Source organism: Bacillus rossius, chromosome 15 (genome assembly GCF_032445375.1).
Source record: "Bacillus rossius redtenbacheri isolate Brsri chromosome 15, Brsri_v3, whole genome shotgun sequence".
In the NCBI taxonomy this organism is placed as follows: Eukaryota; Metazoa; Arthropoda; class Insecta; order Phasmatodea; family Bacillidae; genus Bacillus; species Bacillus rossius.
In genome coordinates, this window is record NC_086342.1 from 39617073 (window position 1) to 39641307 (window position 24235).

Consider the following 24235-nt stretch of genomic DNA (forward strand, 5'->3'; position numbering starts at 1 on the left):
TGTTTCATGAATTAAACTTAAAAGAGTTTACTATTTACCGTTAAAAGAATATATTAGCATCATTAGCATTTTTTTCTTATAATGCTAAGAGATAACTGATAAATATAATGAGAAAATGTTGACAATTTTGTCTAAATAATCAGTTGAAATATCGCAGATTAAGATTAATTACCGATTCTCTATTATCGGGCGATTACAGTTAATCGGTATTCAAATCCGTACATCCCTATATTTTAGGGTGTCAAAATTTGGATAAGAAAACCTCTCGCATAAACGTCGCATGATGTTTTTGTTCCCGCTATTAGATTCCAAGCGCTTTGTGAAGGTATTTTTTTCCATATAAAACTATGTATTTTAAAGTAGAAATCTAATATTTATTCGGACATTACCACTTATTTAATTCACGGAAATTTGAAGTTGTCTAATGTGTAAATATTCTTTTAAAGATTTTTTAAAAGTTATAACCTTTATCTGTTTGTCTGTGTCGCCACGGTGTACCGCTTATAAAAATGTAGCCAGCGTTTGTTGGCATCTTTCATGTTTGTTTATGTTGCTTCCCATATAGAGCGCGCACACGTAGTCGAATATTGATATCTTGCTGATTGCATGCAACACGCGCTCTCTGTCGAGTTCCGAGTTAACTACATCTAATGGCCCACACTCTTTTGTGGTGTGTACGATGATGATAGTTATGCGTTCGTTCAGGCTTGCATTTTGGTCACAGATTTTGTTTTTCTTTTTAAAGTAGAAGAAAGGTTTTTGTTGAATGACTTATTAATTAAAATTGTTTGGCATGCTCTTTTATACTTCACTTTTAAATAAATGTACTTTCTATGAATGGGTTTTGTTTGTATGAATAACTTTACCTAACAAAAAAAAAATTTCTCGTATAAACATTGCACCCCTACTTTTTAAACTTGATTTTAGTATAAAATGTACAATGATTTTGCGATAAAACACAATAATTTTACATCAATTCACACAGTCTAGTCACAGTCTTTAAGGGACTGGGGAAAATCGAGCTATTTTAAAGTTCAATGTGAAGCGAGGTGACGAAACGGCAGGACACGGGACTTATTCCAGAGGCCCTGAGTGGGGTTCCTGGTCTGGCCGTCCCGATGTCTGCTTTCTTAGATCACTCCTGACAGGCTGGGATGGTCCTATTGCAGGCCATGTCTGTGTTTCCCCCAGAGTCCATGGCTCTGTGTTGTTAGGCCTGTGAGAATATTATAATTTACGAATATTAATAGTTCATATGCATTATTAATTTCTATAAAACCTAAATAACTCAGAAAAGTATGTTTAAACATTGCATAACATCGAAATGCTAATTAATACACCATGTAGCACCGAAATGAAAGTTATGTCATGGAATAAAGTAGCATTTAACCAAAACTTAATCAAAGTCATAAAAAAAAAAAAAATAATTTTTTAATGTTTGAAAATCAGGGAATGTTGTTATTTTTGGACATAAAATTTTACCAAATTAAATAAATTTGTTTTACTGTGCATCTATTATTAAATCACTTTTAAACCACAAATGCTTGCTAATTAATTTTTATTGTTCTAAATATATCAGTTTTAGGCCAATTTATTACAAATTATTTTATCATAAAAATGCAGTATTTAAATTTTACTTGGTGGAGAAAGTTTGTCAGTTCCTTCAATAAAAACAAAAACAAACCTTTTACAGCTGTTTTGTCATGAATGAAATGTTGCAGTAGAAAGCTTATGAAATCACATGCAAAAACAATGTTTGGACACAGTTGCTTCACAAAATCCTGTTGAGATAGACGTGACAGTTCATATTGCGGAGAGAGGGAGGCTGAACCATAAATACTTCTCCATGACCAAATGCACTCAAAACGCATACTCTCTTTCTCTCTCTCTCTCTCTCTCTCTCTCTCTCTCTATGTTCCGTGCATGTGTGTGTGTTCCGTGCATGTGTGCGTGTGTGTGTGTGGGGGGGGGGGGGGGGGTTAATTTGTAGATTCCCCCTCTTGCTGAGCGACCTCCCAGTGGCAGACAGTTACGTCACTTCTCGTGACCAGCACCGGCTGGGTAGCCGAACGACAGGCGGCAGAAGTAGCTGTAGCTTAAGGCGATTGGTGCACGGTAAAAAACGGTCACAGGCCCGAAAACAATGAATTTTGTATCATATGACCACTAAAGAGTCTAGATGCCTATGTGGGTGACCGTTACTATGTAGGGAGGTCAGGAGCTTAGTTCCAGCTCGTCAGTGGCGAGATGGCCTTCATACGGGAAGGCTGGCGCTGGTGGTCGCTCTGCGGCCTGCCATCTAGCAGGAACTAACAAAACCTCGAAGGTTGTATCTCGCTCTCCCTCTAACACACAGCCGATAAGGTTCTATCGTGCCCGGAGGAGGGGAAGGTTTATCAGGTTTCTCTTTCACTCATTCTTCGCCATGGGGAGGCGGAATGGATTATCTTGTCCGCAACTGCGCAGACGTCATGTGGCCACTCCCGCACTCTTCTCACTCAACTCGCTCATTCTCTCACACTATTTCAATAAATCTTTTCAAATCTTCATCATCAATACTTTAAACCATTGCGCTTCCTACGGATTAATTATATTTCATGCAAGTGCCCGAATTCAGCTGCAAAAAAATAAAACGCGTAGTCAATTTTTTTCTTCAAAAACATTCCCAAACACTGTGTGTTAAAAAACATTCTGAAAGCCCATTTTTCTAGATAAATGGAAATTCTAAATCACCTACGCCACAAGGAAACATTGTGCTTTAATATTATGTAAAGAAAACACCTCTTAGTTTTATAGTTATGTAAAGGTGGTGTGATATGTTTTAGATGTCGCACCATCTTATCATCCATGTAGAAGAGTTACCCGAAAAGCTAACAAGACTATTGCCATGGAAATGGAAATATGTTTAAGGAAATATTTTTCAAATGTTTGTAAACAGTAAACAACATATAAAAAATCTTATAACTGTAAAATTAAAATACAAACAACCCTATAGCAAATTTAATTTCAATATGAAAAAGTCTACAATAATGTTTACAAGAAACGAAATTGCAATAGCAATACAAAAATATCGCAATTTTGTTACATTGTTAATATATATATTATTTTTAATAAAGGCAATAAAAATGACATACTCAATATTTGGAATACAATAAATACCTTAAGCCCTACATAATTGCTGCGATATTCACAATAAATGCTTTTCTTAAATATAGTAATTAAAAAACATCGTAAATAAATTATGAACATACATATTATGGTGAAGGAAAGTGGACACTATCACACTGAAAAATCTTAGAGGGTAGTTTTCCTCATCTTATTTCTTTCTTTGCATTTTTGGTCTTGTTCGTTAAAATATTTCATGTTCAAATACTTACGCATATACGTTCTTGTCCTGACAAAACAGTATATAACTTCTTCTGGATATTTATTTTCAGTAGTTCCGCAAATAATTTTAGTCAGTGATTCAAAAATCCGCTCTTTTTTGCACAAATTGATGCCATGAATATTATCAAAACACATTTCAGCGATCTTTATTAATTCAAAAAATTCATTAGTGGGACATTTTAAGTTACCCTTTGATTGTACATGTATCCAGCTATCGTCCTCCGAATTGAAATCCGTAGTGCCAAGGTCAGGATATTTATTTCTGAAACGGTGAGCTATATAGCCAGAAACATATTTCAGCCCTTCAAGAGAAATTTTGTCACTTGAAAGGGGCCTGGTCTCTAAATCTAAGTCTATTTCTTCCATGTCAGCAAGATCTATTTCATTTAAAGGTGATTTCTCTTGAAATGTCTTTGTAAAATACATTTCCTTGCACAAAAGTAGTTCTGTAATTTCATTCTGATAAGCACTGTCCTGTTCCATTTCATTTGACGAAAAATCACTTACCAAACACATTTCGTCTGTCTTCTCATCCGTGTTTTTCCGTTCAGCAAAAACCGCTGCAGAATGTTTTCACAATATGTAGTTTATAATTCTGTATTTAAAGTAAATGGGCGACAGATGCGTATTTTATTACATGCTTTATATTAGCTTCACCTGTATGTTTGTTTGTCTGTCCGTCTGTAACTCTTTCGACTAAGAGTGAGTGGCTCATCACTGTAAAATGTCCCACCAATTTCATCACGTTCGTTAGCCGAGCGGTCTAAGGTGCGCGACTTCTGAGACGTCAGCTTTCGGATTCAGCGATCGTGGGTTTTACTCCCGGCCACGCCGGGAAAAAAAAAGTTTTTTTTTCTGGTAAATTCTAAGATTATATCCATACATCTAACTGTAAATGATTCGGAGAGACTTTACCATTTCTTTGTGACGTTGCAACTCCAAATAGTTATCTCAGATGGTAATAGGTAGTGTCGGTAACTCATTTCCCTATGATAATTATACATAAATATAGTTTAAAAAACTAAAAAAAAAAATGCTTTTAAAGAATATCAAACTAAAAAGTTAAAAATAAATATAGTTTAAAAAACTAAAGAAACATGCTTTTAAAGATTATCAAACTAAAAAGTTAAAAATAATTTTAAAATTTAATGTATGACAATAGTATATAAGCAATACTAGTATAAATGAGAAAAAAGCATGGGGCGCTTAATATACAAAAAATATGGCACAAAGCGCCTCAAGCTTTTTTTCTCATTTATACTAGTATTGCTTATATACTATTGTCATAAATTAAATTTTAAAATTATTTTTAACTTTTTAGTTTGATAATCTTTAAAAGCATGTTTCTTTAGTTTTTTAAACTATATTTATTGATGTTCCATACCTCTAATATACGGACAGAGAAAAAACCATTCTAACACATCTTAGTTCAGTTTAACTGTTAACAAATATTTAGGTTAACAGGTCCTATACATATTTCCGAATGTTTTACTGACTGAGTTATACTGGACATTAATTAAATTGATCGCTGATATTTATACTTTTAAACGAAATTTTGAATTTATCATTTTATGTAAACTCTAATGCGTTAAAAAGTGTAACGCAACACTACACACAGGTAGTGATGTCTAGTGCACTGCCCTATGCACATTAGTTAACAAAAAAATAAAATGAAATATTAATTACTGATAAATAATACCTTGATGTCGTGATACAAGTAACACATGCTTATCTGATATTTATCTCAATTAGAATATGAAATAGGAAGATAAAATAATTAACTGATTTTAAGACTGATTTATTACTTACACAGTACAGTGCATTTTGAAGACAAATGGGTCTTAAGAAGCGAAAATCGTACTCGATTAAAGGATGGTATGGTGTTCGGTATATTAAGGTTTCCCTCAAAGTAACGATTTCAGAATGCTTTTAAGATATTAGTTACATCCCAACATAAGTTTAAAACATTTCTCTTAAGAGTGTGCTTCGTAGCATTAAAAAATGTGCCTTAATTATTTTGCAAATTTATCATTGTTATGGTGACGATGTCAGGGGTTTTCGTAATTTTTTTTAAAAATATAGTACAGTATTAGCAACTACGTTAAGAACTGTTATTTTATTCACACAGAGAAAAGAAATACCAAATTCTAAAATTTGGCGTTTGTCTTTTTATATACTATATAGGTTTGTTATTATATGTGTGTTGTAACATGTATAAAAATGTTAAATATATTCAACAATATTTGGTAATTATATATATTAAAAAAACTTTTATGTACGCGACTTGAAACTACGTGAAAGGTTTTCAGTCTATAAAGGCCTATTCTATGATTTTTTTAAAATAATTTAATTCTTATGCAAACAATTAATAAAATTGGAAGTTTCTTACATTGTCAGTATATGCATAGCATTACAGTTATTCCAAACAATTCTCTACCAGTGTTTACCTAAGGTTTGCATGTTACGTTGGTTCTTCTACTAATACACGTATATTACAAGAGGTTTGTAATAGATTAAATGAGGTAAGTAAGAATTCGTTTTTATAAACGTTGTGTATGAAATTATAAATTTTGAGATGTATAATAACAAAAAGAAGTGCGTTCCGAAGACATATGTCGGTAGTGTTACCCACTGAAACATTATTCCCACTTCAACTCTCTGTAAAAATAAAAGTATGGGGTTGAATGCGTCAAAAGGGGTATATAAATAAAATTTGAGGCTTCTTCCTTATTTCATACGCTAGTGTCCCCCACTTACAATTGCAAACAAAAATTTTTCCTCGATGTTGTAATTTACTCTGCGTAATCACAAAAAATTTTGGCAGTAAATAAGTATTTAATTTTTAAAAATGAAAGCATTCATGTTTCGAAAAAAATATTAAAGCGATGTGGGGAAAAATGTTTATAGATACTCCAGTAAATTTTCAGTTTGATTGTTTTGATAGTTTCGGAGCTGTTGCGAGTTTAGTTTGGAGGATTCTCGGCCGCGCGAGGCGAGTTTGGCTCTTTTTCATTTTCTTCCAGCGTAGGAAGCCGATACCCGGCTTCACCTCACATCCTCTGCTGGCCTTCCCTTGTCCTCTCCAGATGTATTACTGTATATTAGCTCCATGAGCGCGACCTTGACAGTCCCTTCGTTTCTTCGGTCTCCTCTCGTCATCCCTCTACACCCCATTCTTCCCCCTCCCCACCCGCACGCTGCGGCCCGCCGGCCGGAGCTCCGCCGGACTACCTGGTTGCGACAAGCGCCGCCCTCAGCGCCACGTCGCGGGGACATTCTTCCCGGCGGCGAGAGATTTACACGCAGCACTAGAACTGTCACTCCAGAGGGCATGTTTTGAGTCGGATCGTATCAAAAACAAAAGGATATGAAAATATATACATAACTCAATAGTGTTCTGCCAATTATGTTTTCATTTTCATTTAAATTTATTCTTTAAATCGCTCCTGAAGTAGTCCAGCAGTGATCAATGGAAATTGTCAATATTAAACTGTAATTTTGACGATGAAAATTTTTTCTTCTTACTTTTATATTTGCAGAAACCTATTCGTACACTCGTTTCTTGAACTATACTTAAGTTTAACATAATTATGTGTTTTCTAAATAATTCTGGCTTGGAATAAAAATAAATGCATTTAAAATGACATAACTCAGTAAAAAAAAGTTTATTAAAAATATCCTAGGTATATTATGTCTTAAAAAGAAGCATCAAAAATAAATATGTACAGTTAAATTAGTTTTGTCGTAATATTTTCCATGCACCAATCGCCTTAACGGCACATTTCGTGATGCTTTACACATGTACTACTGAGTTATTATAACTAAACAATTTATATTTACTCCTGACAAATTTACTACAAACCAACACAGTCTAGTTATTTAAGCATATAGTCAACCACGACAGTGCAATGTTAATTTTTTTTTACTCGAAATGAAAATTTTTGCATGTGGGTCTGCATAAAATCTGCATAAAATCTATGATCCATATGCGGGTACATACATAACTTCTTGTATTTTTATATCTTAAGTTAGGTTCAAGTGGAAAACTTCTGAACAAATGTAATTTTATAGTTTAGGCCAGACATAATTTTTAATGGAATGAGAAAACAAGTTAGGTTGTGTTTTACATACAGTTAGCCCTGTCTCTTTGTTTACATTTACTTGAGTTAATACAACAACTGGAAATGTTTTCATTTTGTAAGCAATTTAAAACAATTGTTACGGGCATAAAAGGCAAAAATTAATATTTAATTCCAAATTTTGGAGGTAACATAATTTTTTTGCACAGAATTTTTGCACCATTTTGTCTTATTACCAACATTTTCCACTTCTTTCGCCTTATTTTAATACTGCTTTTGGTTAATTTTGCTAACCATTTTCTGTGGTCCCTATATTTATTTGTGCAATATAAATACCCACTTAAAATGTTTTTACGGGATTGCATAATCAAAAACATGAAAATTCTCTGTAATTAAAACTCACCAAGTATAGAGTTATTTCACTATTGTATAGCAAAAAAAAAAAAAATTCATTTTGATGTTTTAAAACACAGACTTTTGCAACATTTCAAACTTGAAAACACACTATTTTTTTATTTTTTGTTTCGTTATACATATCAGTAGTATAAAAAATAAATAAACGTCAACAAACCATGCACTACAACATTACAACACAAAACACGTTTTTTCGATTGCCATTAAAAGAAGTGAACTTGATGTTATAATGATTCATAAATCGATAGTCACGATGGGTTTACTGCCATGGGACACAGAGCAGATTACTTGCTGTATGTTGAAGCAGACATTGCGATTCAAAAACAAACAAATGGACTAGTAATTGCCCAATGCTGAAAAAACCTGATTCCTGTACAGGTACTAAACGGGCCTTACCTATCAAATTCTTTATTATGTAGAATAAAGAGATTTAATTTGATAAGACTCGAATGTACTTAGACTCGTTCTGGTGTATTTATATGATAATAACAAAAGAACGAATCATTTATTTTAATTTGTGGGCGCCACAACTTCTAAGAAGTTGAAATTATGAATAATCATTGTAATTACTTCTGTCTGAATTAATTAGTAAGACACACCATTAATTAAAATATATTTATTATTGTCCGGACTAATTCAGGGGTAGAGTTGGGTATGTCGTGGAAAAGTTCGTAAAATCTTGGATTAGTTAGTATATTAAGGTTTTTGTGAATTTTTAACTCAAGTTGTTACTAACTTCAACAACCTGGTAGTGTGTAAAACATTTAGTAAGGGATTTCAAGTGATCTTAATTATTCCCGCGTGTCAGTTTGCAATCTAGTAAGTGTGGTGACATTCATGCATCATTATATAACCAACCTGTGATTATAGTTCCGTGGTAACGAACTATGATTTACTAGATTCGCCTTCTCTCAGCCAGGAACTCAGCAATGAATCGGCTGCGTCTTCGTCCTTGGCACGCCCATTCGCAGTCTTACACCTTCGCCCTGGGAACGCCTAGTATGGACTAGTAGTCTTCGTACTGGAAACACCTTTCGTAGTTTCCAACTTCGTCCTGGAATCGCCTCTAGATGTTGGTCTTCGTCCTGGGAACTCCTATAGTTGATCGTCTTCGTCTTCTTTCTTCGTATTGGAAACGCCTCTATGATTTCAGTCTTCGTCGTTTATATTCTCAGTCTCCTTCCTGGTATCGCCTTGTAGTACTCAATTCTTCTTATAATTAATAATTCTTCCTGATTTCTATTTCTTTCTTCAAATCTTTAATATTATTCATGTTTCATATCATTTCTTTATAATTATTCAAAATATTTCAACAGTTATAAATTCAATTACTTCAGTCATCAAAATCATGTCTTTCCTGTTCGAAGTTCCTATATCAAGTCTCTTTCGTTTTCTCTATTTCTTCCAAACAAAACTTTTATTAACGAGCTATAATTTTTGTTAAATGTTTTCCACCAATACCAGATTGTTTTACAAATATTTGTCATATAATATTACATATGAACTGCGAACAAAATCTATTCTTATTCGTCAAACCAATATCATTAATTGAGCAAAGAAGTTTTTCCTTCAAAGATATAAATACAAATTACTGATTTTATGGTTCATAGAGAAATAAGCTGTGTAGTGAAGTGAAAGTATAAATATGCTACATTAATTTTGTTCATCCATCTTGTTATGTGAAATTAACAAGTCCAACCTTTATAGTACCAAAACGAAAGTTATGCAATCCACAGTATGAATGACCATGTGGGTCAAAAATGTGCTTCTGTGTGTATGATTCCATGGTATCCTCCACATGCATTGTTCAGTCGGTCTGATGGTCCATGGTGGTTGCAGGAGTGAGTCCGACGGTGAACCTGACTCACGCGGGCGCCCAGCCGCCCGTCTGCAGGCCCAGCATCAACAACGGCTCCATGCTGATTGGCTGCGACAGCAACAGACTGTACCAGGACTGCCTCGCGGAGGACACGGGTACGGCCTGCTGTGTCCTGCAGGACGGAGTTGGAAGATAAAACACGGGTTTCAAAATATATCAAAAATGCTTGTGTGTGACTTCAGATTGAGAAGATGAAATTTATAAATCATTAGGGATGTCTTTCAAAGTTCGCTTTTCTAAAGTCAAAATCGAAGTTGAATTCTGGATTTTCAATCTTCCGAAGTTCGAATTCAAATTTATAAATTTTCAAATGGATACTTAAAGTTTTTTTAATTTTGTAATTTTTTTTTTAGTTACTATTGAAGTGTATAAAATGTATTCCAGAATAGTTTTGCTATCACCAGGATTTATTTGTTACACTGATACGTTTGGTATGTCCCCCGATATTTTAGTAAGAAAATACACACATACAGTAACCCACCCGTCTCTAAGGAAATGCTGGCAGTTACGTCCTTTGATCTGTCTTACTCTGTGCTTCGGCTAGGACAGGGTAAGATCACAAATTTGTACCTAGATCTGGAAAATGAAACAACTATGGAATTCAGAAATGGCCGCTTGTAAAACTTGGCTGCTGAAGTTAAATTTATAAATAATTTAACATATCACTTATTAATTTACTATTGGGATTGTAACGTAAATCACGGACGGACTTATTACTCAGTAATCAAATTATCTTATCTCATGCCTCCAAAGACCAATACAATTCCTTTGGGTCGGCATTTACGCTTCAAGCTCCAGAACTGAATCAAAATACTAAACGGTGCAGTGAGCCTTCGAATGTCGGACGCGTCAGTATGCCTTTCAAGGCAGTATGCTGTCACTCGTTTCTACTCCGCACACCGCTCCTTAAGGAGGCCCGGAGCTCTCCCGGTCCACCAACCAGCACTCATCGGAAAAACTTAGAGCTCCCCCTCCCTCCCCCCTCCCCCCTCCCCCTCCCCCCCCCTCCCCCCCAAAGTCAAATTTCATGTTTTTGCGTAGAGTTTTAATTTTATATCCTCGATTTTTTATATTTGTCACCTTATATACTGGCACGTGAATTTCTTACATTAGAAATATTGTCTGTATGATATTTTAATTTAGAGAGTACATAGTTTTAATTTTAATATTCCAGTAGCCTTGAAGCACAGCTTCCCCATAGGCCAGGAGGAATGAGTCTGGGACTGTCTGGACGTCCCTTTACGATGGATGACTTCAGAAGGGTTCCTTGCAGCCAAACTCTAGTGTTTAGTTTGAATTACTGAATATATAATGTGAAATCTTTAATTAAATAATATGATGAATTCTCTTATACCTGAAAACACATTTATAATAACAAATCAAATTAAAGAAATGGGCCTATTGCGACAGTTTAGTGCTACCAAACGCGGCAGCTATCTGGACGACTTCGGCACGTGGTATAGCGGAAACGTGCATGCGCTGTCGATTTCTTCATGTTTCCGTCCATGGTACACATGCGCTTCAGACCTTGCATTTCTGTTGCTTACTATGATTTCACCCTCAACGTGCCTAACGAAGTACAACTTCAAAAAAATTAGTTTATTGATTTGTTTATAATCTTTTAGTGAAAGCACTTCTGCTGGTCCAAGAGTCACAATGAAAATTTTTCTTGCACTGTTTTTTTAATGTTATTTACTGTCCTTGAACTTGAAATATTGTCAGACCACTTTGAATGAATTTGCACTTTATGTGATATTTTTTTTAAATGGGCTAGAATTTGGTGAGTCATAAGTCTTGAAATGACATTTACTAAACAAATGTATGAGACATTGCCGTGCCAGCAGTATGACACAGAAGCGAATGTGCATATTTTAGAAAGGGGACATGAGTCACATTGTTTTCCTCCTCATTGTACACTTGAATCTTTACTTTTGACGTATCGAAGTAGAGTTTAAGGGGTGTGCTGGTGTTCCATCTTGTTATCAAGTAGGGATACGACAAGCAGTGCAAAAAAATAGGTAACAACAAAAAAAAAGTGTTATATAGGAGGGGCATGAACGGAAATACGTCATTGTGTGGATTCAGCCGTTTTCAGGCCCTAACAATTTTCTGTAGTTTAATTTACAAAATTTTACTTTGCTCAACTATAATACGTAATTTAACGGATTGCCTGCAGTTAGTTAAGAGTGACCGGCTACTGCAAATCTTTTACCCTGTGAAGTCATTGTCTTTTAGAATTGAGTTATTTTTCAGGAATTACTTCAGTTGTAATAATGCTGTCTGTAGATGCTATGTGATATCTGCCAAAATTAAATTTATAAATTTAAACATAAAAACTTTTTTGAAAGGAATGTGGGTTATTGGTTCCTCTCTCTCTCCCCCTCGTAAAGAAAACCCCAGCTACCAGTGGCGTGGGGCGTGTGTGAGCGAGGCGTGTGGCGCAGGGGGCTCGGTGCAGTCGGCCAGCCAGAGCAGCGCGGCGGGCAAGGAGGCGCAGGAGGGGACCGTCTCCGAGGGCACCGTGGAGACGCTCGTCACCTTGTCTCCCTCCGAGCCGCAGCCGGACCCCGCCCGTGAGTGCTAAACTTACTTCAATGATATTCATCTGGTTCATAAGATAATTAAATTTTGTTTTTTACAATGTTTAATGTTTTCGGAAATGCTGCTGCATATTAGCAGTTTCTGCTTGCCTTAGTAATTTAAAGAATGAAAGTTTTCCATTGTATGAAAAAAAATTGACTTTTTTTTTTGTATAAAACTGAGGGTACTGTAAAAGTCTTGTAAAAGATTTAACTTAAATTTTTATTATTAATGTGGTTTGTTTTGGCTTTTCAAGTTCTTTTTTTTTTTTAATTTTAATTTAGTTACTTTTATTTGCGGAACTGTTCTCCGAAGCTGTTGTAATTTTTAATTAACACTTACATTATTTCAGTTTAGAGCTTAACTGGTTTATAAGAAATGTTTGTTGTATTGTGACGTGTGCGATGATGCCTGTGCAGACAAGAACGCGAACCGCGCGGCAGGGAACAGCTACAACTACTCGCTGGGCTCGGCCTCGCTACTGCAGCCCTACCAGGGCCGCAACCCCTGCATGGAGCGCAACCTCATGCTGCAGGCCTTGTCTGACGACGAGCTGGCGTGCCAGGGCAACACGCTGGTGGACCGCTCCCTCAAGCACGTCGCGGAGACCCGGGCGCTGGTGCCCCACGACGCGCTGGGCTCGTCCCAGCCCGCGGCGCGCCCCGCCACGCCCATCCCCTACGTGCAGAACGCGGTGCGCGGGCCGGGCACGAGCGTGCCCAAGCAGCCCAACGTGGCGGGGAGCGGCTCGGCGTGGCGCGGCTGGGGCGGGCTGCGCCGGCGCCTGTTCGGGGCGCGGCCCTCGCGCGACAAGCGCTGCCTGCTGCCCGCGGTGGAGACGCGCGTGTCGCTGCGGCCGGGCGGCGGGGGCCGGCGCCCCGCCACGCTGCCCCTGGACCAGGTGTTCCGCTGCAAGAGCAACGTGAGCGCGGCGCGCCTGCGCCACCCGCACACGCGCGTCAAGACCCCGGGCGACGTGCCCCCCTCCGTGAGGAGGCCGCGCGCACGGCTGTCCCTCTACGACGACCGCATGATGGCGCCGGGGCTGTCCTGCGAGCTGCTCTGCAAGGACGAGCGGGCCTCCAGCTTCTAGCTCCGGCCCGTAGAGATACATGTATGTGGTAGGGCATTATGAAGGGCACTGCTTCTAGATAACAGCAGGAACACCTCGGGCAGAACCTCCATCTTCGTGGATTCCTCCGTCTAACGTTTTTTTTTTTTCTTTCAGGATCTCTTTCGTGTCTGGAAATATATTGTGAAATGTTCGTCAGTTGTAGCTCAGTTTATAGTCAATTCAGACATTGCAGTTACCCGTAATCTAATTAAAGGGGCTGCCCTGTGAATTTTGTTTCAAAAGAATTTTGTAAAGTACAAAATTGCGCTGTGTTTTGAACTTGCATGTAAGACTGTAAGTTCTTTTCTTTTTTTAGCCAAATATTAGTATGAAAATTTATAAATTGTGTTATAATAGTATATAATTTTAATGAGTGCTTTGTAAAAGATTTTGTTTTTGCGTTATATTTATATTATAGGTTTTTTTGAGTATTTTATCCAGCAAATGGATTTAATTGGAAGATGAGATGGACGAGAAGTTATATACGCATTAGAAGAATCTACAGAATCTCGGAATATACATGTTAGTGGAGAAAGAGTGATATGACAGTGTCACTCAAAAGGATTAGGGCAAGTAGTGCTAAGTAGTCACAGCACTATTATTTAGCACCGTAGTCCAACAGCAAACCACCATTACAAGTTGTACTAAAGCAAGCACTTCGTGCAGCACATACTGTTGTATACCATGTGAACGTAACTCGCTGGAAATTGTGTAGCCTACACTACAATGGAGGTGATTCATCGTGAAATTATTTTCTGTTGTGGTGTTTTATTATTGAATGTAAGTGCCAAGTGAAAAATGCTTTTCTTCATAATAAGTTCAAGTAATTTTAATTTAGATTAATAAAAACACTTCATATAACTTTTTTTAATGATTTTTCTTGCCTACTAAGAAAAAATGTAGGCCTTTTGAGAAACTTGTTAACAGAATTTTACATTTGATTTTTAATTTTTTTACAGACTCTTTTTGTTATCATACATTTGACGTTATTCAAGTATTTGCAAGTGTCATCTCTGATTTCGTTATTTTGGGTGTAGCATCTGATTAGAAGCTTGAAGGTTTTTATAAAGTACTCTGTGCTTCAATTTTGTTGGATATTAATCTACAAAAATTATTTGGTTTTGAAGTGGAAATTGGCACACAGGTGTGGTTGGTACTGCTCACATGTGATTTTAAAAAATTTGCAAACCATTAATGTTTTAAGACAGAGGCAATAGAAAACATCGACGTGTGGAACTGAAATATCTTGTCAGTGAGGAAGGTGAAGTGAAGAACATCAAAAGAGAGCAAGTCTTACATAAATGTGTTTATGTTTAATAAGTGAGTTTTTAATATAGTTAGGACCCCAAAAAACGGTGAAGCATGAAAGTCGCAAAAAAATGACAATATTCTGTGGTTTTACAAGTTATTTTTGCGAAATCCAAACTTTTTGTGGAAACGCGAATTTTGGCATGAAATACAGTTGTTTCCAGAAGTTACTCGACACCATAGATGAAAAAGTCACGCATTACATCATAGATTTGTAACACACACAACAAATTTCAATAGCAAAGTAATTTGAAATCTCAAAACTTTTTTTTCACTACAGTGCCAGTCAATGTTATTTATGAAGGCCTCAAACGCAATGCTTCGCTCTTTGTGCTGTGCGTACAACACAAAGTGATTCATCTTGTATCTTCATATCGTTGGTTTTTAGTGTAAAAGCGGCCTTGATTCCAGACACACTACTATGCATTCTTATTTATTCCTGGTGTTACGTAAAGTTTATTTATTATTTGATGTGACTCAACAAATGTAGCTGTTAATTCATGTGGATAAAAACTTTGTTTAGTGGAAAACTTTCAAACAGATATGAAAAATAATACAGAAATAACCCATCTTCTCACTGATTTACACTAACGTTTTTGTAATTTTATGTTTATCAAACAAATTCCTTATTTACATAATTACCTTAAGTCTTTATGACAACATCTAGGAATGTACACTAGGTGTAGGTTCTGATTGTTTATGCCAAATAATATAATTGATGTACTGCTTTGTTTAGTACCTACCATGTTTCATTGATTTCACAGTAAGCTATTAATTTTTTTTTTGTTGAATTTTATGAAAGTTATAGAGATAGTCATGTGTATATTAAATATTTAACTCTGAATAGAGCCTGTTTTGTGGGGGGGGAAATAATACAGTAAAACCCATTTAAGACGATATGGCTTAAGACGTTTTCCAAATAAAAGGTCAGACTAATATAGTACCAAAAGTTTCCCATGCCATTAACGTTAACTAGTATACCTCGTTTAAAACATTTTGGGGTCATTAGATTTTTCCGCTTAAAAAGCACTACATCAACACAAAAAAAAAATCTTTGTGTTCTTTCATAAATCTTAAACCATTACATGCCCAAATGCATTCTGAGCATATTTCCACTTGTTTTGCACAGTATGTTTAGGTTTGGGTTTATATATGGATGCTCGGCACATCAAGCAGTGCTGTAAAGGTGGGTTTACGATTGAAAATTAAGAATTAAGACTTAAGACTTAGTCGTGTTCTTACCATATGACTCTATGTAAACTAGTGGAATGGTTTATTATTGTTGTGTGCGAACCATATGATGACTTAAGACTTAACAGAAATGGTTATATTTTATATTTTTCGTTAAGACTTAATGGAAGCGACCAATCACAACAAACCGGAACCTTTCAACCGGAAGTTTATGTCTTATTATTGGACCGAGCGAGGCAGCATTTTGGGTTAGAATTCGTATATTTGTCATTTGTAATCATCATCCATTTCGAAAAATAGATATCCCATTTGTCAATAACGTATTTCAAACCTGCTTCTCCGTTTCGAACAATGCCCGACCATGTGTTTTGTGCTGTGATTGGTTAGAATTAACGACTTCTATGTCAATCATAAACTGGAAAATGTAGTTTTGGCTTAATCGTGTGCTTGATGTTAAGTTATAATTCTTAAGGAAATCAATCGTAAACCCAGCTTAACGTCTAACTTGCCCAATATGTATCAGGCCATGTACGGTAACTATGGTACTGCATCCCATTTTTTTGGCCCGTAACATTTAACTTGCACAATACCTATGTATCATGTATGTATGTATATATGTATGTGGAACTTTGTCCGAGTTTATGCGTCACTTGCCGTTCATTTGTTTTCACTTCACTTGTGTCATGCACCATTTTCAGCTTGGTTAACGGTAAATAATAGATGTATATTTTGTACGTGTGTTACTTTTTGATAATGCATAGTACAAATTAATTATGTTTATGTGGATAAGGATATTTGTACTCAATTTTTAGTAACAGTTGTTAGTACACTTACATCTTTATAATTTTGTTTATGTTAACCGTTAACCTATATTAATGTAAACAAAATTATAAGGATGATACATTAAATGACCACTACTGTAGAGACCTGGAAAAATCATGTCTCGTGAATTTGAGAAAAATTACTTAACACTATTAACAGTTGGAAATGAGTTTTAATGCAAGTTAAATATTTCAGGAAATGTTTGAATTTGCGAATTTCTTTGAAAATGATTGTATTCACATATTTTTGTATCCATTCAAATATATTCACAGATTTTTAGTTATTTCACGGAGTTTTTTGTATAATTATTAAATAAATAATCGGGAATGCAGCTTGACGGCAGAAGATTATTACTTTAGCGCATCAGCCTGATTTCAGTGGCAGCGGAAGGCAGAGATTATATAATAATTTTTTTTAATTGCAGACAGATTTTAAAAATAATATCTCACTCTGGTATAGTTTTTTTTTTTTTTTTTTTTTTTAATCTTTAAGAAAATAATTTTGGTTATAATAATTCATATATAATAATAAATAGATTAATTGAACATAAAATTTAAATTGTGATTCAACCGGACACGCATGTCGGGCATGTTCCTTGGCAGATGCTGCCAGGAAGGAATAGTGGCCTGTGCTGATTCAGGCATCAGCAGTCAAAACAAAAACTTCCTTTGTTCTATTAACTCGCGCTCCCAAGCCTTCAAGGGGATGACTAGTTATGTTATCTCTTTCATTCTTGAGTTATCTTGGGATATTTTCATCACTCCTAGCCCTTTTCTGAAGTGTTTCTCCAAACATTCTCTAAATGGGTGCTGTTGTATTTCAAGTAGTTTACCGTTTTAAGGAGTGGTTAGGATGGGTATATAGGTATATTACTAATAACTGTGGTATCGTGGAAATTATGGTTGGATTTTGTTAGCTATATTGTAAATACTTAAAAATAGTATGAATTGTTGGTTAGGTTAGTTTAGCTGTATTAAAATACTGTAAAACCATAATAAATTACCAAATTATAATGTACACCTATCCCTCACTTTGCACAACTTATTCGTTCCTAAAATTGCTCATGTTATTCGAAATCACGTATTCTGAAGCATTAGTTTCTATAAATAGCAAGGATAATTTATTTGAAGTGTTCCAAAATTGTGTAGGAAAATATACTTTACGTAATATAAATGTGTTGAATAACACTCAACTATAAATATTTCCCGCCATTTTCTTTATATGCCTCCCATCGCACTTTGTATGACAAATATGACACTGTGTAACAGGAGATACGTGGCTATGTACTTTATCGTCAGTCGGCTGGCTGACTTTCCCGCCTGGGCGTGACCTTCAACTCACGTTGCGTACCTTTCCAAACCATCCTTTACTGACAGTGAAACCGATATTACTGTCGGAATAATTACATTTCAATTTTTCAAAAATTAAAGTGCTTATTCACATATCACCACCTGGTTCACACCAATCCTGTCAAGCTAATTTTTTTTCTTGCAACAATCATGTAACAACCTTTTCCACGTGAATCATCTGTTCATTTCTATTCCGGTATCTAATGTAAAATATATTCCCGCTAGTACATACAACAGCATCAGACTAATAATACGTTTGGTAAGAATCCTTATTTCGTACGATTGTGCGCACAGTTGACTTGCTTAAAACTAAAGTGCGACCAACATAAGTGTGGCCTTCATGACAATTTGCATGCCGTAATACTTCTAGTTTTGTCTCAAATACTTGAACACGATGCATTGAGTGATCAAGCACGTAGTTACTGGCAGCTGAATAGGAAGACGTTGCTTTTGTTTGAGTGAATTCCCTGCCACTGGCTTGACTGAGTTGACGGCCCGGTTTGTGGCCAGGCGACAACGGTACGGCACGGCGCCATACACACGGACGTAAAAACAATTGACCCTTTACACTCCATAGCCGCAATTTAACATGCCATAGCTGATGTTTGTCCAACAGCCAATAGCGTAGACAGACCTGCGCGCGCATCTCTTCCCCCCTTGTTTGACTAACTGTATCCCACGGCACATCTGTCGTTTACAGAAGTTGAAACAGACTTCGTGGTGTCATGCTCGACTTTTTTTTTTTCCTGCCATTTTCGTGCTAAGTTAAATTTACAGATGTGCTATTCAAGACTGAGGCAGTAAAATTCACATCGCGTTAAATTAATCTGTTCAATTTTAAGACGTGCTAAGTGAGGGATAGGTGTACGCAGGTAACTTAACCTAACCAGCTGTTTACACCATCTTACAATGTTTTTTATGTAGCTACTTAACCAATGGTTCACACAGTTTCACAGTACTTTTAATGTACCTAACCAAGCCACTCGTTAAAAGGGTAACTTTTTTAGATATTAAATAAGATAACCCTCTTAGATAATGCTTAAAAAATGTCAGGTTTGTTTATTTTCTTTATGGAAAAGTTGTTTTTTTTTCTTTCATTATTACAAAATAATTCTTTATATTCAATTCATAGGGTACAGACTACATATTTTACGGAAGTAAAAGGCAAAAAAAAATATATACCAAATTTATAGCTAACAAATTTTTTACAACAATTTTTTGTGCCTCTTTTATGTACCTACTTTCTGCACTGCTTTTGCCTTTTTTTTAAGATGATTTTGAACAATTTTATTTATCATTTTCTATGGTTACTAATACATATATAGTACCTGCACCTAGTGCAACATGATGATTTTTTGATATACGTGCCACGGATCCAGGGAACATGCATAGGAACATCAATTGATGTGAAGTTTGCAGTTTTTTTCATGTTTTAATCACAGTCAACGTAATTAAAAATGTTTATTTTGGATTTGACGTCGGGGGAGGGGGGGGGTTTACGTGATTAACTAATTGGGTGCTTTAAGGACCGTGGACTCGGTCCCGGGATCGTGACGTGGCCCGTGTGGGTGCGTGCAGGTTTGAAGCCTGCCTACCAACCTGCTCTGAGCACTGCCAAGTAATGGTCGTCGGTGGGCGCTTGGGGCCGGTACACGTGGTCGCACAATCCAGTACTCACAGATTCTGGTCGAGACGTGCACGAGCGAACACAGTAATGAAAGTAAACTTCATGTGATGAGCTGCAAAAGATGCCGCTGGCAGTTCGGCCAGTTTAGGGCCGGACCAGGACACCGCGTGGCCTGGCCTCTAGACGAAGTCACGCTGTTTGATTTAAAACGTACTTTTGAACTTCAATGCTTAATTAAACAAGTCTGCTATCCGGGGCAGGCCTCGAAGATAAAGAAAAAGGTTTACAACTACATTAATGACGGCGGGTGCTAAAGATCAGTTGAATTAGAACAGTGGAGTCGACGAGGTGCGTAGGATGTCTCTCCTCCCCCGGGCAGCGGCTGAGAGAGTCTGGGGTGTCGTCGGGGTGTCATGGCGGTAGAAAGCAGTTGTATTACCGTTAGGCCGTTTATATTTGCGTGAAACGGACAACCCTACAAAACCTCTCGAGCACTAAATAATAAATTACAATTAATTATTACTATTAGGGATTAATTACATTTAATTGTAGTAATTATGAATTAAGTTCTAAAGAAAACTGCACACATAATGGTTAATTCCAAAATGTTTGTGCACTGCTCTGGTTCGTCCATTTTCGCGTAAACGTCGCATGTTGTTTTTGGTCCCGCTATTATATCCCGAGCGCTTTGTGTAGGTATCTTTTCCGTATAAAACGATTTATTTTAAAGTAGAAATCTAATATATATTCAGACATTACCACTTACTTATTTTAACGGAAATACTAAGTTGTTTGACGTGTAAATTTTTTTTGAAGACTTTTTCAACGTTATAACCTTTTTCTGACTGCCTGCGTCGCCGCGGTGTACCGCTTTTAAACATGTAGCCAGCGCTAGTTGGCATCATTCATGTTTGGTTATGTTGCTTCCCGTATAGAGCGCGCACACGTAGTCTAGTATCGATATCTCGCCGATTGCATGCAACGCGTGCTCTCTGACAGGTGCCGAGTTAAATAGATTTGATGGCCCGCATTCTTTCGTGGCAAGTGTGTACTACGACAGTTACGCGTTCACGTCACATATTCAAGTGGCTTGCGTTCGAGTCATAGATTTTGTTTTTCTAAGCAAAGTTGAAGAAAGGTTTTTGTTAAATGAATTATTAATATAAATTTTTTGGCGTGCTATTGTATACTCCACCTTTTTTTAAATAAACGTAATTTCCATGAACAGGTTTTGCTTTTATGAATAACTTTACCTAACAAAAAAACTTTTTTCCCGCATAATCGTCGCACCCCTACTTTTCAAACTTGATTTTAGAATAAAATGTGCGACGGTTATGCAAGAAAACACAGTAAAATATAAGTAAAATTACAAATTATATTAATTAAAACATTATTTGAGGGGTGCGTGGCACAGACTCTGGGGCGGACACACGCGCTCACACACTTGTTGGCGGGAGGTTTGAATAGAGGGTGATGGTGGGGGAGACACATCGAGCTCAGGGAGGGCGTAGCCCCGGTCAACGTCAGATTAGTACCAACCATTATGTGTGGAACTGAGAGTTGAGGAAAACCCTTTTAAGAAGTTCCTATTTAAGAAGATTGCCTGTTTTAAATCTTTATCAAATCAAGTTTTAAATATTTTTGCACATGACATGCAAAACACTTTTAAAAAGTTTTTTGTTGGTAAAATTAAATTTTCAAGTTCCATGAGGTATTAGAAATTCTTAACAGAGAAATGCTGATTCCCTGTAAAAATATATTTTTTTTCCTTAAAAAGAAGTTTGTTGTTTTCCTTCTTTTTTTTTCTGTGCTGGGTTTTTTGGGCAGTCACAATCTGTTGTCCTTGTAATGTTTAAGAGAAGTCATGTTTAGAGTAACATTTCCAAGACACTAAGGACTGCTGACAGTTGACCATCAACCACACGTTTGATATTTAACTATTTAACAAGAATCTTTCATACTAGGTGTGTACTTAGATTGGTTGTAATGAATTTCCTAAATTAAATTAATGTGGTCTATTTTATGTAAGTAACAACAAAATCCAATTACCGTAGTCACCCGAAAATAAGACAAGAGTTTTTTGTTCGCCTTATAACCAACAGCAATGGAGAATTTGGGAAAATGATAAGTTGTTAGTTGTTATATTGTAAAAATTGTTAATTGAAAAATAAAAATTTTAAAATTACATTTTTTTAAATTGAATGGAAGTTTTATAGATGACATAAAAACAAGTTATGCATTTTTAATTTGCCCAGATTTGGGCAAGATAATGTAAAATTACATATTTAAAAAAAAAAATTTTTCTGTTAAGTGAGCTAAAATTTTTCTTGGAATATTGACTTGTGTAATAGGGGTCATCTCACATTCAGGGTCGACTTATTTTCGGGTGAATACGGTATACATGTGTGATGTGTGTGTGTGTTAGGTTTTTTTATGCGGTCAAGAGATTTTAGAAATTGTGTTATAATTTTGTCATTGGCTGTGCAAAGTTTTTGCTCAATATAATTATTAAGATCTCTGTGATTGATACTTTTTGAATGATTTGTTCTCTGCTGCAATGTTTGAATGTGGTTGAGTTGAACACTTCTCTTAGAAAACTTTTTTTTTTGGGCCAAACACATGCCTGACTTATCAAATGGTTTAATCTTTGTATGTTTGTAATTTTAATTGCAAATGTTTTCTTTTAAGTGGGTTTTATTGCAAGATATGAATTAAATGTGTATCTTTTAATGTGTTTGGGGTTATCATAGATACTTCACATTTTAATAACCAAGTTTAATTAAAATTCAATTTTTTTTTTTTTTTTTTTTTTAAGTAAAGTTTTTTTAATAAGAACATTCCAAGGTATTCAGAATAACTCAAAATGAGTAATGATGTGCCATGTGAATATGACACAGTTGTGTGATATTACTACCAGATATTAGAGATGGACAGAGACTCAAAATTTTGAGCAGAATTTAATGTTAGTTTCCTTCAGATGATAATTCCTTCTACGTGACATCCTCTGTGACTTGCTGAAGCATTATGCTTGTGTTGCGATGATATTTTCTGTTATTTAAGACAAATTTTCGTACCCGACTAAACTACCGGGAAAGTTTTCTTGTGCTGCTTGAGTTAGGAATTGGCCCCTCTAATAATTAATAACTAAGATATGGTATTCATTGTTCAAACCCAAGAAATTCTCACCGATCAAATGAAGCACAGTATGTTAGTTTGTTTGCTGTTAAGTTAATCCATGTCCATGTGTGCTGTAAGGGCAGTGTGCTGAGGCTAGAATGTATGTTAACTTACTCCTGTAAGACTCCGTTTGAAGATACCCATGCTTATCTTTACCTTTCTACAGTTTATAGATTTACGCTACCGGTAATGATTTGTAATATCATTATTAAATAGGCTACATAATGCCTTGTTATTGGCTCTAGTTGGAAGCTTTCCCAAAACATGTGAATTCTAATTCCTCTTTCTACTTACACTCATGTCTCACTCCTTAAGATCAAGCATTTCAAACATCTAATTAATTCACTATTGTAATTAATTTTTGAGAGTTTACATTTATGACTGTATGGTATTTTGAATGGTGAACACTCAGTAGTAGAGTTTCAAAAGAGGTTATTTTCTGTGGGAGGTTAAGTGCTGAAAACAGTCTTAACTTCTTTTCAAAAAAAATTCACAGACAAAATTTCAGTCAGTGAGCTTGTATGCTTGTAACAGTGTAACGTGGTGTAGTGGGTAACTCTCCAGTAATAATTTAATAACGCCCAACTACAAAGAAAAACTTTATTTTCACCACATGTTTCACAGCTCCTTCCAAAATCACCGTTACAAGCCTCTCTCTCCCTCCAAAGACAAAGTTCCATATCCTTCCGCGGTCAATATTGGCACTTACTTCAACCAAATATACACTTCAAAGTAACATAAGTTTAACAAAAAAAAAAATACAAGATTTTAAACCACAAATTCATTTACTTTACCATTATTTAAACAGCTTACAATAACTTCTGGCAACCTATAAAGAAATAGTTCCGGCACAATATGGCGGCAGCATACAGCGATTTTGTCTCAAATAAAGTGAAACGTCACTTGGCCAATCACAGCTAACTAGGTCACACCACAACACTTTCAAACACCTGGCGCCAGCTGGACGGCCCTTCCTTACTCCTTCTTCCCAAAACCCGGCTTAAACTTAAATTTATAAATCATCTCTGCCAGAAATCACCGACAGAAACAAAGGAGTTATAGAAAACATTTAAGGAATGCAGAGACAAATATTTCCATACAAAACATAACACAAGAATAAATATTTTTTTATCTTCTCAAAACCCCACGCTAAAGAATCAATGTTAGGGTAGGTCAGTGCCTAACCTCCTTACAACCCCCCAAGTTAAATGGAGTTTGAGTAAACAAAATTTAACTTTTGCCTGAGGTATGTGCAAGCCGGCGACCAATTCTCCCTTAGTTACTTCCTTCCAGCTTTTACACCACTTA

At 36.0% G+C, this 24235-nt stretch overlaps 1 protein-coding gene across 2 annotated transcripts in view; it reads left to right on the plus strand.

Moving 5' to 3' along the window:
- LOC134539386 (bone morphogenetic protein receptor type-2) overlaps window positions 1-22508 on the plus strand; it is a 141197-nt gene extending 118689 nt beyond the window's left edge. For both annotated transcript variants that reach the window (XM_063381377.1, XM_063381379.1), the window contains exons 12-14: window positions 9720-9854; window positions 12204-12332; window positions 12759-22508. In XM_063381377.1, coding sequence (XP_063237447.1) covers window positions 9720-9854; window positions 12204-12332; window positions 12759-13432 — 938 coding nt within the window. In that variant the 3' untranslated portion in view covers window positions 13433-22508. The remainder of the gene's footprint in view (window positions 1-9719; window positions 9855-12203; window positions 12333-12758) is intronic.
- The last annotated feature ends 1727 nt before the right edge of the window (window positions 22509-24235 follow it).